The 16,330-nt window shown below is 40.7% G+C and overlaps 1 protein-coding gene across 7 annotated transcripts in view; it reads right to left on the bottom strand.

Annotated features, from left to right (window-relative positions):
- Window positions 1–16,330, bottom strand: part of DOCK4 (dedicator of cytokinesis 4) — a 436,196-nt gene that overhangs the window by 143,439 nt on the left and 276,427 nt on the right. For all 7 annotated transcript variants that reach the window (XM_040472219.1, XM_040472215.1, XM_040472222.1 and 4 more), the window contains exon 16: window positions 12,998–13,104. In XM_040472219.1, the coding sequence (XP_040328153.1) occupies window positions 12,998–13,104 (107 nt within the window). The remainder of the gene's footprint in view (window positions 1–12,997; window positions 13,105–16,330) is intronic.

The raw sequence follows: 16,330 nt of genomic DNA, 5'->3' as shown, positions 1-16,330 counted from the left end.
TTTAGACATTGACTTAAGCTCCAGATCAGATAAAAAAAATCAGTGATTGGAAAACTAAGATGTCCTTCAGTAGGTGAATGGACAAACTGTGGTACACCCAGACAATGGGATATGATTCAGTGCTAAATAGAAATGAGCTATCAATCCATGGAAAGACATGGAGGAACCTTAAAAGCACATTACCAAGTGAAAGAAGTCAATCTGAGAAGGTTACATGCTGTATAATTCCAAATATATGACATTCTGGAAAAGGCACAACTATGTTAATTTAATTATTTTTATTTTCATTTTTTATTTGAGAGACAGAATCATAAGCAGACTCCATGTTCAGCATGGAGTCCAATGTGAGGCTTGGTCCCACAACCCTGGGATCATGACCTAAGCCAAAATCAATAGTAGGACACACAACTGACTGAGCCACCCAGGCACACCTGGGCAGTATCATATTATAATGGCCATAGGGCATTATTTCTTTATCCAAACCTACAGAATGTACTCTATCAAGGGCGAATCTTCAGGTAAACTATGGAGTTGGGGTGATTATGATATGTCAAAGTAGGTTCATCCTTGGTAAAAAATGTGCTGTTCTGGTGAGTGACTTTGGTAATGGGAGAGGTTATTCATGTGTAAATAAGAAATTTACATCCTCCTTTCCATTTTATTATAAATGTAAAATTGCCCTATAGTGTCATTTAGGTATAAAAATTCATGCAGAAAAATATCTAGAAGGATACACACTAGAGGACTAATAGTTAACATCATCCAGGTAACGAGAGTATAATGTTTCTATTTTATTTTGAGTTATCTCTATACTTCTTTGTAATGATGAAAGTGATTTTTGATTACAAATCTGAAAAAAATATTTGAACAGATATAGAACTGGCATAACTTAGGTTATTCTGAGTATAAACTTTAAAAGTCATATGAGTTTTATTCCTTAAAATTTCTTTAAACATCTTCAAGGCTGTGACTTCCTGGTCACAGGAAGGAGGTTAAGCACAAAATCCTTCGGTATTCTAGAATACTGTGTGTGGTTCATAAAATATTTCTAAATTTTAAAATAATAAATCTTTAAGAAAGAACTAACAAGTTCAGAGAAACAGAATCAGATTACAAGATGTTCTTACTAGCAAACCTGCCCAGTAACAGGAGTACCTATAAACACAATAAACAGCCTCTATAATACCCTTCCAACGTTATAACTCCAAATGCTTTCTTTTATTACTGTGAGATATTTCATAGAGACAGCAGAGCGCATGAAACACACATACACAGTTTAGAGAATCATAACAAAGTGAACACTTCAAATGTCTTCGGAAAAAGTGCTTAGGCAAAATAATGTTCTGGAAGCCTAGAATGCCATCCCCTCCCGTCTTATTCTTGGTGTCAGGGCTTGGAACACAGCAAGTCATAGCATGAGTCACAGCGCATCCCACTGCCCCTATTTCCTGCCTGGGTCTGGTCTGTGGGGTCAGGAACATGCTCTGGTCTGCCATCCTTGGCTGACTTGTGCTCCATCTGTCTAACCACCACTTCCTACTGTGACTAAAGTCTCGTACAAACTCAGCGGACATACTGTCCAGCTATTTCTAGGCCTTCCCCTCAGGAGCTAGAGCCGGCCCTAGTCTGCCAAGCTCCATCTGTTCACAGGAATTCTGCCCCTATAAAGCTCTTATCCCCCACCCATCGAATGATTGCCTAGCTTGTGAACACTTCCAGCACCGTCTTAGAATTCCTGCTTGATGCGCTCATCTAGCTCCGCCGGTAGTCATGGACTGACCACTTCTGTGATTGATGATACAATGACTGTGTCATGTGCTTAGGGAGCACTGTGAATACAAGATTTGACTGCCTTCTCCTGGGCCAATCATTGTGGCTGGATCAGTGTCGCTAGCCCTGGTTCACTTCACTTCTCCCCAGCACTGGGGGTCAAGACCTCAGCAGGTGTGTCTGAGGTGTGACACCTGACAGTTTTTATAGCTAAACTCCATCAAGCTCAGTCAAATACAAATACAAGAATTAACATAAATACTAGGACACAAAAGTTATTTCAAGACCTTCTGCTAAAAATGCCAGGTGTGCGTGCGTGCGTGCATTTGTGTGTGTGTGTGTGGTAGGGGAAGGGGAGGTGGAGTAATTTAGTAAAGTAAAGCAGAGAATCACTCTTTGGTCTCTATGAACCTTTTGATGATAACATACATTTGCCAGGGGTTCAACACCGATTATTTTTGTCCAGTAGGAGTCAAAGGAGATAATGCTAGGTATGGGGTTAGAGTTGGAGGTTTTAATCTATTCCTGAAGAACTTAAGTGGCCTTGAGAAATTGCACAGAACAATTTCAGAGCAAATCTTTTGTTGTTCTCTGAGGTTCTCAGCATGCGTCCTTAACACATCATACAAACACTGGAGATTTCAAAAGCCATCCCAGAAATTACCATTTACGAGGGTTTACTACATATCAGGCACCGCAAAGCACTTTAATGCATTTTCTTATTCTTGTAACAACCTCATGAGGCAGGACACTGTAACCTGAGAAGCTTTGTGATTTGCCCAAAGTCACATCATCAGAACCACAATTTCTGTTCATAACTACTATAAAACACTGCCTCCTTCAGATGGTGTTTTAACCAAGTCTTGAACTTTGCTATAATGAAGTACACATTGATTTATAGGTAACATACTGAATGGTGGGTAAGGCTAGGGAAGACCAAAACGTTCACTTTAAAAAAAAAAAAAAAAGGTGTATTTGTGGGAGATACTCTGGGAGGCAGCTTCGAGTTGTCTGTGCCGCTGAAATGGTTTCATGTCATATAAACCTATGAGGCCAAGAGCGAGATGACTAGGCTCTGTTCTGAAACCACATGGAGCATGTAGGATCACTTGACCTGGACGCAGTGGGGAGCAAGGCCAGCCAGGAGCAGGTAAGGCATGACACAAGAGCTTGGGAATACAACATGTGAGTGAGAGATCATCTTTTCGTTTACTTGATGAAACAGAATCTACTGAAGAGAAACTGGATTGAGAAGCAGTGAATAGAAACGGGGTTCTAGAAGGTGGGCCTATAGGGTAGGGGCAGGTGTCAACCTTTAGAGCTGAAGCCATAAAGGTTGTCCAGCCTTTCATAAGGAAATGCACAGTTCATTAGCAAAAGCCAGGTAGTGATGAAGAATAAGCAGTAAATTCCTTGGGCCTTCTACAGCCAGTGGGGAGAAGTATCTGTGCTGGGAGGGCAATTCCAAGCCAGGGCATGGAATGGAGAAAACAAATGGGTATGAGCCATCCCCCTCCCCCACCTCCCCTAAGAGTCAATTAGCTCACAGAAATGAAGCTGTATGGTGTGGCGCTGCCCGTGTGTTAATTGGAAATACTGGTACAAGAGCCATGGTTGGGTGTTGGAATGCTCTTGAGTCTGAGGCTGACCACCAGAAAGCTGCAGCTTCCCACCAAGCTGTACCACATGTGTTGAAAAGTGGTTTTGTCACCATGGTACAGTCCAGTTATACGTCTACACTAGATGAGGGGTGAAATATGAATCGCTCGCATTCTGGAGACGCTCGCGCAACAACTGTTCTGGTTTGGGCACGAGGACAACTTTTTTCTATCAAATCCTATGCAGGCATGGAACAAGGCAATGAGGACATGAGAATAAGAAGACCCTGTTGTCCCTGTTCCCTTGTGACAGACACAGCTAATGTATTACCTGTGTTATGGATATATGATGATAGACGAGGGGACAATTAACTGAGCCACTCTTTCTGGGAGAAACGAGGCAACATGACCATGGCCTCTTGAGGCTGCTGCTGGATTACAGGAACAAAACAATGTCATTGTCACAGTAAAGGACAATTCTCTGTGTTTGCTTCGATAGGCTGGGATCTGTGCAACTCATCTCAAAATGGCATGAAGTTAATTTATTACAAATTAGACAGGAAGAAGTAAGAACCAGCCCTCTGCTTGACTACACTTGAGATTAAAATCGGACCTGACAGGACAGATGTGCTCAGACGCTCCCAGAAAAACTAAAAGCAGGTTCTGGGAAGCGGTGGTGGTCTCAATCTGCTTTAAGATGACATAGCTTGGCTCACAGACTATTCCTCGGGCCAGGGCTGAAGCCAGTTGATAGAGCAATGAATGGTGCATTGTGCCAGAGACTATTTGTTTGACCCACCATTTTAGCTGTGTGAAAGAGAGCTGCACTGGTCAGTCCTGAGCAGTGTTCCAGAGACGGGGTATCTGCAATAATATAAGCTATGTGATGGAGCGATGAACATATGTATAATTTATGCAGAAATAAACACATACTGAAATCCAGAGTGCATTAATCAACTTAAGGGTCTGTAATCTACAGAAAGTAAAGAATTAAATTTAAAAAATACAGTGAGTTAGATAATCCAATTGGCACTATATTTTACCCGTTAATCATAACCAGATTTAAATAGTTGTGGCAGCAAAATACCTTCTTTTAGGGACTCTTTCAGTATAATTAGCCATCCTGAAGGATAGTATTAAAAATTGATTAAATTCCTATTTGCCAGTCCTTTAATTTGGTATTACGAATGTACCAAAGAAATAAACAAAGTCCCTGTCCTTGAGGGAATTATGCATCTGGCCTCTGCACCATTAAGACCCATGACAAAGTTGTGACTAGGGCCGCTGGGTTCCAGCCCTGCTGGGGAGGGGAAATCAAGCCTCATGGAAGAGGGGCTGTTTGACTTCAGTCAAACAGAATCAGAGGCTCGCCAAGCACATGAGGGAGTGACATTTTATGTAGAAGAAATGGTAGATATAAAGGCACTGGGAGAATAAAGCACATACATGAGACTATGGAGCCATGGCAATTAAGTGCAATAGCACAAAGGTTAACTTAGTTTCAATAAATATGCTAAGGTTATGTAAGATGTTAAATAAGGAGAAGCTAGGTGAAGGGTATATGGGAATTTTCAGTACTATTTTTTGCAATTCTTCTGTGAGTCTAAAATATCTTATAAACAACCTTTTCTTTTTTTTATGGTACAAGTATATTGTGACAACTACATGCGCTTTAGTAAGGCTGGAGCATGGGAATTTTCAATGCAAAAAGGCCTCAGGAGGCACCTGAGTGGCTCAGTCAATTAAGCGTTTCACTCTTAGTTTTGGCTCAGGACACGATCTCACAGTTTCATGAGTTCAAGCCCCACGTCGGGCTGTGCACTGGCAGCATGGGGCCTACTTGGGATTCTCTCTCTCTCCCCCCCTCTCCCCACCCCCAGCCACACTGTCTCTGTCTCTCTCAAAATAAATAAATAAACTTAAAAACAAAAAGCCTCAGAACTGTCTTAAACCTCTCAATTAGGAAAATCCCAAGGTGATTCCAATACTCACCTCTGGTTTCAATTCCCTAGATTAAGTACAGCCAAAGAGGTAGAGCTGAGAAGTTCTGCAACCATCTATTTATATATGGAGGATGCATGTGAAAAGCCAAGGAAAACTGTGGGTTTCTGTCCATAGCCGGCATGAGTGGGGGCAGGAGGAAAGCTCAGTTTGGGACCTGCTGAGTTTGAGGTGTCCCTGGCGAAGCCAGATGTAGATGGTTAGCAGGCTGGTAAAAGCTGTGGGCTGGAAATCCAGTGTGGCTCCTATCAGCAGAGACGTGGTGAGCTAACCCATGGAATAGCCTGAGACGGTTTTAGATTATAGAAGTCACACACGTTGGCCAAGGATGAAAGGTGTGATAACACTCACATGTAAAGGGTGGATAAAGAGAGAGAGGTCCTCAAAGGAGAAGAAGGATGGAGCTCAGGAGAACATTGTAAAGCAGACCAAGGAATGTGGGTTTTTAGGAAGGGGAATCAATAGTGTTACATGTTACAAGGAAGGCAAGTAAGGAAAGATTCTGAAAGCGGCCAGTGGCTTTAGCCACTGTGGGAAGAATGAAGATATGCTGGTATAATCTGTTAGAATGAAGGGGCTTTCTGGACGTCACATTAATAACCTTCAGTGTTAAGACCAAGTCCACCTATTAAGTTACCTTAGCCTTCTTTTTCTGTTCAGCATGGCATGCTTTTATGCTAAACTTATCAGCTTACTTTTAATTTTTTGAATTTTACAGGTGTTGCATTTTAAATTTCTCTCACAGTGAGTGATAAAACAAGAGTTATGTGACCCAGGATGGGCACTAGTGACTTCGAGGGAGAAACTTCATTTGAGCTGTGGGGACAGAAGCAGCGTGAGGAACAAATGGAATGCAGGAAGGTGGAGACAGTGAAGGAAGACTGGCCTTTCATGCACACAGACCATGGTGGGAAGGGAAGGAGGACTGTGTGGCTATTTAAAAAGTCTTGTTTTTGTTTTTAAGAAATAGGCTTGAGCAGGTTTATTAATCTGAGAGAATACTGCCAGAAGAAAGGAAGCAGACACAGTTGCAGGAGGAAGAGGGGACATTGGGAGGAGCAGAGTCTCCAGGGAGTCAGGAGGGAGGAAGATCCTGAAGGAAGCAGGTGGAAGAATGACCCTTGGAGAGAAGGAGCCTTGTCCCTTCATCTGAGACAGGATGCAGGAGGGAAGGGAAGGAGGCAGATAAGCCTGCAGGTGGTAAAGGAGACAGCACAGGAAGTGAGGCAAGATCCTGTCCAACAGCTTCTGTCTTCTCTGCTAAGTAGAGGGAAGTGGTGTGACAGGCAGAATGGTGCAGTCTCGCCAACAGCTCTCATGGGGGCTGATCTGGAAGAATTCACGGTGAATTGGGAACAGCCACCCTTTCTAAGCTGTGTTCCCACTGTCATAGCTTCTCATGTCTCTCTCCGCCTTGACTACGACGGTTTCATCAACAAAGAAGTTTTAAATTTTATACAGTCAAACTGACAACTTTTTTTCTGTACTTGATTTCTAACCTGTGAGCCATTATTAGGAAAGCCCTCCTTACCTGAATATTATAAAATGTTCAGTCATATTTTTAAGGCTTTTGTAATTTTTTTTTTTTTTTTTTTTTTTTTTTTTTTTTTTACCTTTAATCTGAAACTTGTTTTGTTAGAAGAAGCAAGGTAGCTCTTTTGCTCCAACACCCATCATGGTCATCTCATCACTACTTATTAAATGGGCTATTTTTTTTATTCAATGATTTGAAATCTCCTCCTCCTCCTATCTTTTCTACTTTTTCTAAAATAGTAAATTCAAGACTGCAATTAATCAGCATGCTGTGTGCCCTCCTGCCATGGGAGAAGGATAAGCATTATGCTCATAATATGGTTTTACAATCATAAACTCCAAGTGGCCTCAGGCTGAAAGTGAACTTGCTGGCTCAGTACTATGAAAAAGAAAACCATGGCATCAACTAGACTAAAAACAAAAGTTGTTAGAATTGGCAAGTATCCCACACCTCTTCAAATAAGCAACATTGAATAACCCTAATCATAAGACAACATAGCTACTTATGGTTCTTCTATGGAACTAATGCTTCCTGATGGGTCTACTCAAAGTAGGTCTGCCCAAAATTAGACAACTTACAGACATCATCCCGGGTCTCCTTTGTGGTTGAGGAAGATCACTGGGAACACCTGTCTTTTAAATTGTTCAAGCTCAAATAAATGAATTTTCCTATGCCTTATGGATCGGAATTCTAAACACGCCCATAAAAATTTGTATAAGGGCTTGAGCAGATTCAAAGCTCTACTTCTGAGAAAAGTTTTGCCCTTGCCAGCAGGTCCATGACAGGCAACTGGTATCAGAAAAAAAGTGGTTCTCTGTCTGGAAGTTGGTACCAGTTGAGCTCCTCAATGCTTCTGCGGAGAAGCAAGCTCCACTCCATGTCCACCTGGCATTTTAGGTGTAATGATGTCTCTAAAAATCAACTATGAATCTTGGTATTATTCATACTCATTTAGAGGAGTCAACCTGGACTTGACTGGACACTTAGCACCTGCCCCAAAACACTGTCTGATCTGTAGGTGTGAAAGCCCATACTTGATATGCCATATGAATGTGATCCATTCTTCTATATATTATTAGGAACCTGGAAGCTCAGTTTTAACGACCTTAGCCCTGCCTTTTCTGGGTCAAGATTTAATGTTACACAGAGGCAATATCACAAACACTCATACAAAGTACCATTATGCTTTTTGGAAAACTGTAGCTAAAGACATTGCCTGTCATATATCTTACATAAAGCACCTCTCACCTAATGGTGAGATAAACAGATCATTTTAGTTCTAGTACATTGAACTCTATTTGTTTTACTGACTTCTAAATGGAAGGAAAATTTCCAAACTCTTTCTATGAAGCCAGCATCACCGTGATTCCAAAACCAAACCAAGACGCCACTAAAAAGGAGAACTATAGACAAATTTCCCTGGTGAACACGAATGCAAAAATTCTCAACAAGACATTAGCCAACCAGATCCAACAATACATTAAAAAAATTATTCACCATGACCAAGTGGGATTTATACCTAGGATGCAGGGCTGGTTCAATATCCCCAAAACAATCAATGTGATTTATCACATCAATTAAAGAAAGGACAAGAATCATATGATCCTCTCAACAGATGCAGAGAAAGCATTTGACAAAATACAGCATCATTTCTTGATAAAAACCCTCAAGAAAGTAGGGACAGAAGGATTGTACCTCGAGATCATAAAAGCCATATATAAAAGACCCAACACTAACATCATCCTCAATGGGGACAAACTGAAAGCTTCAGGAACATGACAGGGATGTCCACTCTCACCACTGTTATTCAATACAGTATTGGAAGGCTTAGCCTCAGCAATCAGAAAACACAGAGAAATAAAAGGCATCCAAATCGGCCAGAAGGAGGTCAAACTTTCACTCTTCACAGGTGACATCATACTGTATATGGAAAATCCAAAAGATTCCACCAAAAAACTGCTAGAACTGATCCGTGAATTCAACAAAGTTGCAGGATATAAAATCAATGCACAGAAATCTGTTGCATTCCTATACACCAATAATGAAGACAATAGAAAGAGAAATGAAGGAATCGATCCCATTTACAATTGCACCACAAAAAACATAAAATACCTAGGAATAAATCTAACCAAAGAGGTGAAAAATCTATACACTCTAAACTATAGAAATCTTATGAAAGAAATCGAAGAAGACACAAAAAAATGGAAAAATATTCCCTGCTCCTGGATAGGAAGAAGAAATATTGTTAAAATGTTGATACTACCCAAAGCAATCTACATATTCAATGCAATCCCTATCAAAATAACATGAGCATTCTTCACAGAGCTAGAACAAATAATCCTAAAATTTTTATGGAACCAGAAAAGACCCCAAATAGCCAAACAATCTTGAAAAAGAAAACCAAAGCAGGAGCCATCACAATCCCGGACTTCAAGCTATACTAGAAAGCTGTAATCATCAAGACAGCATGGTACTGGCACAAGAACAGACACTCAGATCAATGGAACAGAATAGAGAACCCAGAAATGGTCCCACAAACGTATGACCAACTCATCTTTGACAAAGCAGGAAAAAATATCCAATGGAATAAAGACAGTCTCTTCAGCAAGTGGTGCTGGGAAAACTGGACAGCGACATACAGAAGAATGAACATGGACCACTTTCTTACACCATACACAAAAATAAACTCAAAATGGATGAAAGACCTAAATGTAAGACAGGACACCATCAAAATCCTCGAGGAGAAAGCAAGCAAAAACCTCTTTGATCTTGGCCGCAGCAACTTCTTACTCAACATATCTCTGGAGGCAAGGGAAACAAAAGCAAAAATGAACTACTGGGACCTCATCAAAATAAAAAGCTTCTGCACAGAGAAGGAAACAATCAGCAAAACTAAAAGGCAACTGACAGAATGGGAGAAGATATTTGCAAACAACACATCAGATAAAGGGTTCATATCTATCAACACCCCAAAAACAAAAAATCCAGTGAAGAAATGGCAAAAGACATGAATAGACACTTCTCCAAAGAAGACATCCAGATGGCCAACTGACACATAAAAAAATGCTCCACATCACTCATCATCAGGGAAATAAAAATCAAAACCACAATGAGATACTGCCTCACACCTGTCAGAATGGCTAACACTAGCAACTCAGGCAACAACAGATGTTGGCAAGGATGCGGAGAAAGAGGATCTCTTTTGCACTGCTGGTGGGAATGCAAACTTGTGAAGCCACTCTGGAAAACAGTCTGGAGGTCCCTCAAAAAGTTAAAAATAGAACTACCCTACGACCCAGCAATTGCACTACTAGGTATTTATCTAAGGGATACAGGTATGCTGTTTCGAAGGGACACATGCACCCCAATGTTTATAACAGCACTATCAACAATAGCCAAAGTATGGAAAGAGCCCAAATTTGCATTGATGGATGAATGGATACAGAAGGTGTATATATATATACACACACACACACACACACACACACGTATATATACATGTGTGTGTGTGTACATATATATATATATATATGTATATATATATATATATATATACACACATATATACACACACACACACTGGAGTATTACTTGGCAATCAAAAAGAATGAAATCTTGCCATTTGCAACTATGTGGATGGAACTGGAGGGTATTATGCTAAGTGAAATTAGTCAGAGAAAGACAAAAATCATATGACTTCCCTCATATGAGGACTTTAAGAGACAAAACAGATGAACATAAGGGAAGGGAAATAAAAATAATATAAAAACAGGGAGGGGGACAAAACAGAAGAGACTCATAAATATGGAGAACAAACTGAGGGTTACTGGAGGGGTTGTGGGAGAGGGGATGGGCTAAATCGGTCAGAAGAACTAAGGAATCTACTCCTGAAATCTTCGTAGCGCTATATACTAATTTGGATGTAAATTTAAAAGAATAAATTAAAAGATATTCAATTAAAAAAATAAAAATAAAAAATAAAATAAAATAAAATATTTTGTCTTTGGGGGCACCTGGGTGGCTCAGTCAGTTAAGTGTACGACTTTGGCTCAGGTCAGGATTTCACCGTTTCTGAGTTCGAGCCCTGCATCAGGCTCTGTGCTGACAGCTTAGAGCCTGGAGCCTGTTGCAGATTCTGTGTCTCCCTCTCTCTGCCCTTTGCCCACTCACACTCTGTCTCTGTCTCTGTCTCTGTCTCTCTCTCAAAAGGAAATAAACATTAAAAAAATTTAAAGTATTTTGTCTCAGTATTTTATTTTACTTTTTCAATTTTTAAGTTTATTTATTTATTTTGAGAGAGAGAGAGAGAGAGAGAGAGAGAGCAAGCAGGGGAAGGACAGAGAGAGGGAGAGAGAGAGAATCCCAAGCAGGCTCCTACACTGCCAGCACGGAGATCTAGGGGGGCTCAAACTCACAAACCCTGAGATCATGACCTGAGCCGAAATCAAGAGCCAGACTCTTAACCGACTGAGCCACCCAGTGCCCCATCTTTGTATTTAACACTGTAAGCTTCAAGTCACTTTTCGAAGTAGAGGGAATAGAAGGGACAGAAACACAAGGGACTTAAACTATTTTGTTAGCCGCTATATTTCCAGTACCTAGAATAGCGACTGACTTGTAGTTTGTGGTCAGTAAATTCATTGAACAAATAACTAGAAAATGAATGATTAACGAAATATGCACATACACATGCATGCACATACCAGGGGAGGCTGCCAGGTTGTTGTGCATCATCCCTCATTTTATTAGCAATAATCCAAACGTGAAGAAAGTTTTTGTTTGTACTCCTTCATTCATTCAATAAATCTTTGTTGCACATCTACCATGTGCCAGAACCCCTGTGACCCAAGTTGTCATTCTTGAGGGACTCATAAATCTATTGGAGTAAACTGAGGGAGCATCAGACAATTATGGGACAATATTATGAGTACAATGATAAGACATGTGTGCAGAAACCCTGAGAACTCAGAGGAGGGAAGTTGACCAGCTAGAAACACAGGGAGTAGGGGCAGAGAGTGATGACCATTCTTCCGATAAAGGTTGTGGTCAAGGTGAGCATCCAAGGATGAGCAGGAGTTAACTACAGGGAGAGGGAGAGGAAGAGAAGACTCCAGGAGTGCCACTGGCAGAGGCAAAGCAGAGAAAACCAACAGCTAGTGGGGGAAGGAACTAGAAGGAGCTGGATGTGGCCATGGCATCAAATCCAGGAATGTTGAGAGGTGAATCAGTAGGGGGTTGGGAAGTCTTGCACAATTCTGAAAAGCCTATGGTTTATTTTCTATGAAGTCAGGAGTTTTTCAGGGGGTTAAATTGGGAAGTGGCCTGGTCAGACGTACACCTTAGATAGGTCACCCTGATGGGATGAAACCTGGAGATGAGACGCAGGTGGGCAGAACCAGTTAGCCCAGGTATTAACTGATTAGTCTGGAAAGTCATGTGATCACAGAGACAGAGAAAGGCGAAGGAGAAATATTTTGGAGAAAACTGTATCTTTTAATTCTGTTTTATAGTTACTAGTATTTCTATTCTATACTTCTTCATTACTAGTATTTTTGGATAACTTCTAATGAGCTCTTGTTTTGTGAATTTTCTTTTTATTGCCTACTGCTGTATACTTTGTTCCCAAAGCTTTTATGACAATTCTTGACGCACAAAATAGAAAGTAACAACCGCTAAAGCTGCCGATTCTCTACTTGCTTGGTGAGAGCAGAGGATAAGAAACACATAATGACGACCCTGCTAAATTCACTCCTGAGGGTATATAGATCTAGATCCGAAAGCATGTATGAAACGGAAAATTTTAAAAACTTATTGTAAGGTTATTTAATCCTCTCAGGGCAACAGAAAGGACTTTAATGTCAACACATAGACTTACCCACATATGTACACCTAAATTAAAAAAGATATAAATCATCTTGAAAAGAGGTTTTAGGATCACACAGAATACAGAGACAATGCCTTAAAAAAGATACGCTCCTTGCTAGCAATCTTCCAAAAGAGTATTCTTTTCAGTCATTTTTTTCTCTTTTCCAGAGTGGTAATAAGATAATGAATTAATAATTCAGGCCCATCGTCAACATCTGACTGACATTACCTTATGCACGATGAGCTCATGAGTGCCATCTGGAAGAGTCCTACCATCTTCCTGCATCAGGGGGACGAAGGAGAAACCAAACAATTTCTTCTCTCCTTTCTCCTTTGCTGTGAGAAAAAAAAAAAAAAAAAAAAAGAATTATTTGCTTCTTTAAGCGCCTATTTACAGACCTGTGTTCGGATTCACAGATTGCCAACAGGTGTGATCATCCAGAAATACAATCCACATTCAGCAGCTCCCTATACACAACAGTAAACAGCTTTTCTTAGGAGACCTCTATCTACAGCAGCCACCTTCCAACCCATATTCCTGCCCCATAATCTCCAAACTATGCTGCTTGACTAATTTTCTTCATGGGACTCTCTGAAATCATGTTTTAAAAAAATTTCTGGATTGCCTATTTTTTCTCATCACATCCTCCCCTCTATCCCCAGGTGTAAGCAGCACCGAGGGCAGGAACCTTCTATTTTATTTTATTCTGAGCTTGGTATCTCAACAAGTACCAAGAACATAGTAGATTCTCAGTACGTATATGTTAAATAAATGAAGAAGTGAGTGAATGAATGTGAAGTTCAATGTTTTGCTTACTACTTGGGCAAAGGTAGTTTCTAAGCTCTGCCTTGGTCTATAAAAGAACCTTCCCTATGTCCACCTGTGTGAAGACAGCCCTATGGAAGCTACCTCCTTGGGATCTTGGACGTGCTGGAAAACAAAATGAATTGCAATCTATAGTTTAAGAAGAGCTTACTGCAGGAGTATTCTGGAAGATGGAAATGAGGCAATGAGGTTTTCAGATGCCCAATGAAGAATTACAATGGCTGGAAAGGTCAGGTATCATTGGCAATTATTTGTAGAGAAGGAAACTGAGGGAAAATGAGATCACATGATGTTGGGTAACCTGCTCTACATCTTGAGTACCATTCCAATTTTTTCCAACAAACTTCCATTTCTCCAAAAATGGATAAAACATTCAAAGAAACTGGTTGGTTCAACTGGACTGTCTCCTTGTATTTGGATGTGTAGGGAGGAGTTCCAGGGCCTTGCAGCCTATCGGGGGCTGGATGGTTATTCTTTCCCACTCATGTGTGCAAGTGGAAAGTTATACTTGATGGAAGAGTCCAGCTTTGGAATGAGGATTAGAGCTAGAGGAGTGAGATATGGTGACCCTGAAGTTCAGACAAGAGGCTTTAGTAATACATCATTTCCTCATGATTGCTTCTGGCATTCAGTCACAGGGGAGTGGGGCACCACACAGAGAATAGTAATTTTGCCTCTCCAGTTTTGGCCTCTAGCATGGGGGCCCCCCTGAAAATGTAATTATAGCAAAGGATTTTCTTTTAAAGTTATTAATTTCAACCCCATAAAGAAACTGGGAAAATATCAATGTTTTTAAAAGTGAAATGAAAAGCACAGTGAAGATCTCTAGGATGAGATTTCTACATCAATGAGAAAGCTGGCTACGTAACTCATGATTTAGGGGAGAACACATACTGTTAAGTAATTTCCTAAGTTTATGTCACTATCTTTTTGGTGTGGTTTTTGGTATTCAATTTGGAAGGCTAAAAAGATTCTGTGAATGAGTAAAATTAGCAAAGGTTAAGAAACACAGCAATAGTTTCCCCAAATATGCCTTGTTATAAAAAAAAAAAAAAAAAACAAACAAAAAAAAAACAACCCTAAATAGCAAAGTTTAAAGTACATGGTCTTCTGTCCCAAGTTACTAGATCAGCATTAATAAATTGAATGGATTATTAGGCACAATATGATCCCCTTTCACTAATGAGGACCCTAAGTTCATCGATTCTACCTCCTAATTTTGCCAATTCATTTTTTCTAATACCCCAGCTCCAACAATTGTGCCCAGGGACCTCAGATTTACTGACCCTCTCTCCGCGCCCATCAGCTCTCAATTCCCATTTCTACACCCCACCCTTCTAATCACTTAGGATCCCCTCAACCAGCTACTCCTCCACACTTCCCATTATAATATTGTGGGTCGAAACCCAACTTGCACTTACACCTATGCCAGACCGATCTCACTTAAATTAATGCACATTAACTGCAGATGGACACTTAGCTGGGAAAACCTTCCACATATTTCTACCCAACTCACTTTTTCACTTTTCTAGATGGTGATTTCATCCATCCTCTTCCCTTCACAAGCCTCCCATACCTCACCCCTTCCCTCACTCTGAGTGGATGCAGAGAGGACTCCCACATGTTCCACCGAGGAATGCACCTGCTTCGGCTCTCCGGCACCATGCCTCCATCGTCCACTCAACCCAGAGCGCTGGACCCCATGCTCCTTTAATGCAAGGGAACTCCTCCTACATCTCTCTTCTACATCATCAGTTTTCCATCTCTACCAGATCATTTCCACCAAATATGCTTTAGAACTCTATCTTAAAAAGAAAACGACAACAACAACAACCCTCCTGTGACCCCAGTTGCATTATAGTTACTATGTTACTATCTCATATCTCTGCTCTCTTGAATTCTTTCTAGCAAAGCTTCTGAAAAGATTTGTCTGTACTTACTGCCTGCCCTTCCTTTCCTCTATCTCAATCTTGGACTCACTCCTGCCAGACTTTCATCACCACAAATCCACTAAAACCACTTGTCAGATTCAATGACTTCCATGATGCCAAACAGGGTGGTAATTCCTCTGTCCTCAACTTAATTATCATTGGCACCTGACATATCAGATCAATTCCCCTCTTGAAAATCTTTTTTCAATTAACTTCCTGGATTCTATTTCTGGATTCTCCTTCTACCTCACTGGCTACTCCCTCTTAATTTCCTTAATGGCTTCTTCTCATTCTCTCAAGATCTAAATGTGAAAGTACCCCAGAAATCCACCCTTGAACTTGCCTCTGCTATCTAAATTTACTCTTTAGGAATCCAATTGCATCCAGTCTCATGGCTCTGAAAATCATGGGCATTGGTGATATGCTGGAGCTGGCCTGTACTGGCTCACAGGAGATGACAGTGTGCATCTATCCTCAACTCCAAGTTCAGTGATGGTCATGCTGGTAGCTTGAATTTAGCCATGGTGGGAGCATTTACTTGATGGAAATCAGCAAATACTATAATTCAGGGCTCTCCTCTCCCCCAGGCCAAGTGCTGGTTATTAAGTATTTACAGCACAACAATGGGCCCTGTGTTGTCCTCAAGTTTGTCTCCAGCTTGGACCTCATTCAACTGTCTATCTGACATCTTTAATGTCTAAAAGACTTCTCAGATTTAATATGTAATATTTGGGTTTTGCTCTCCAAAAAGATTCTTCCTGTTGCCTTCCCCCACTTCATTAAATGATCACTTCATTCTTAGGCC

Source organism: Herpailurus yagouaroundi, unplaced genomic scaffold, assembly GCF_014898765.1.
Source record: "Herpailurus yagouaroundi ecotype Mexico unplaced genomic scaffold, PumYag 100, whole genome shotgun sequence".
Classification (NCBI taxonomy): Eukaryota; Metazoa; Chordata; class Mammalia; order Carnivora; family Felidae; genus Herpailurus; species Herpailurus yagouaroundi.
The sequence above is the reverse complement of the archived record's forward strand: the minus strand, read 5'-3'. Positions and strand labels throughout refer to the sequence as shown.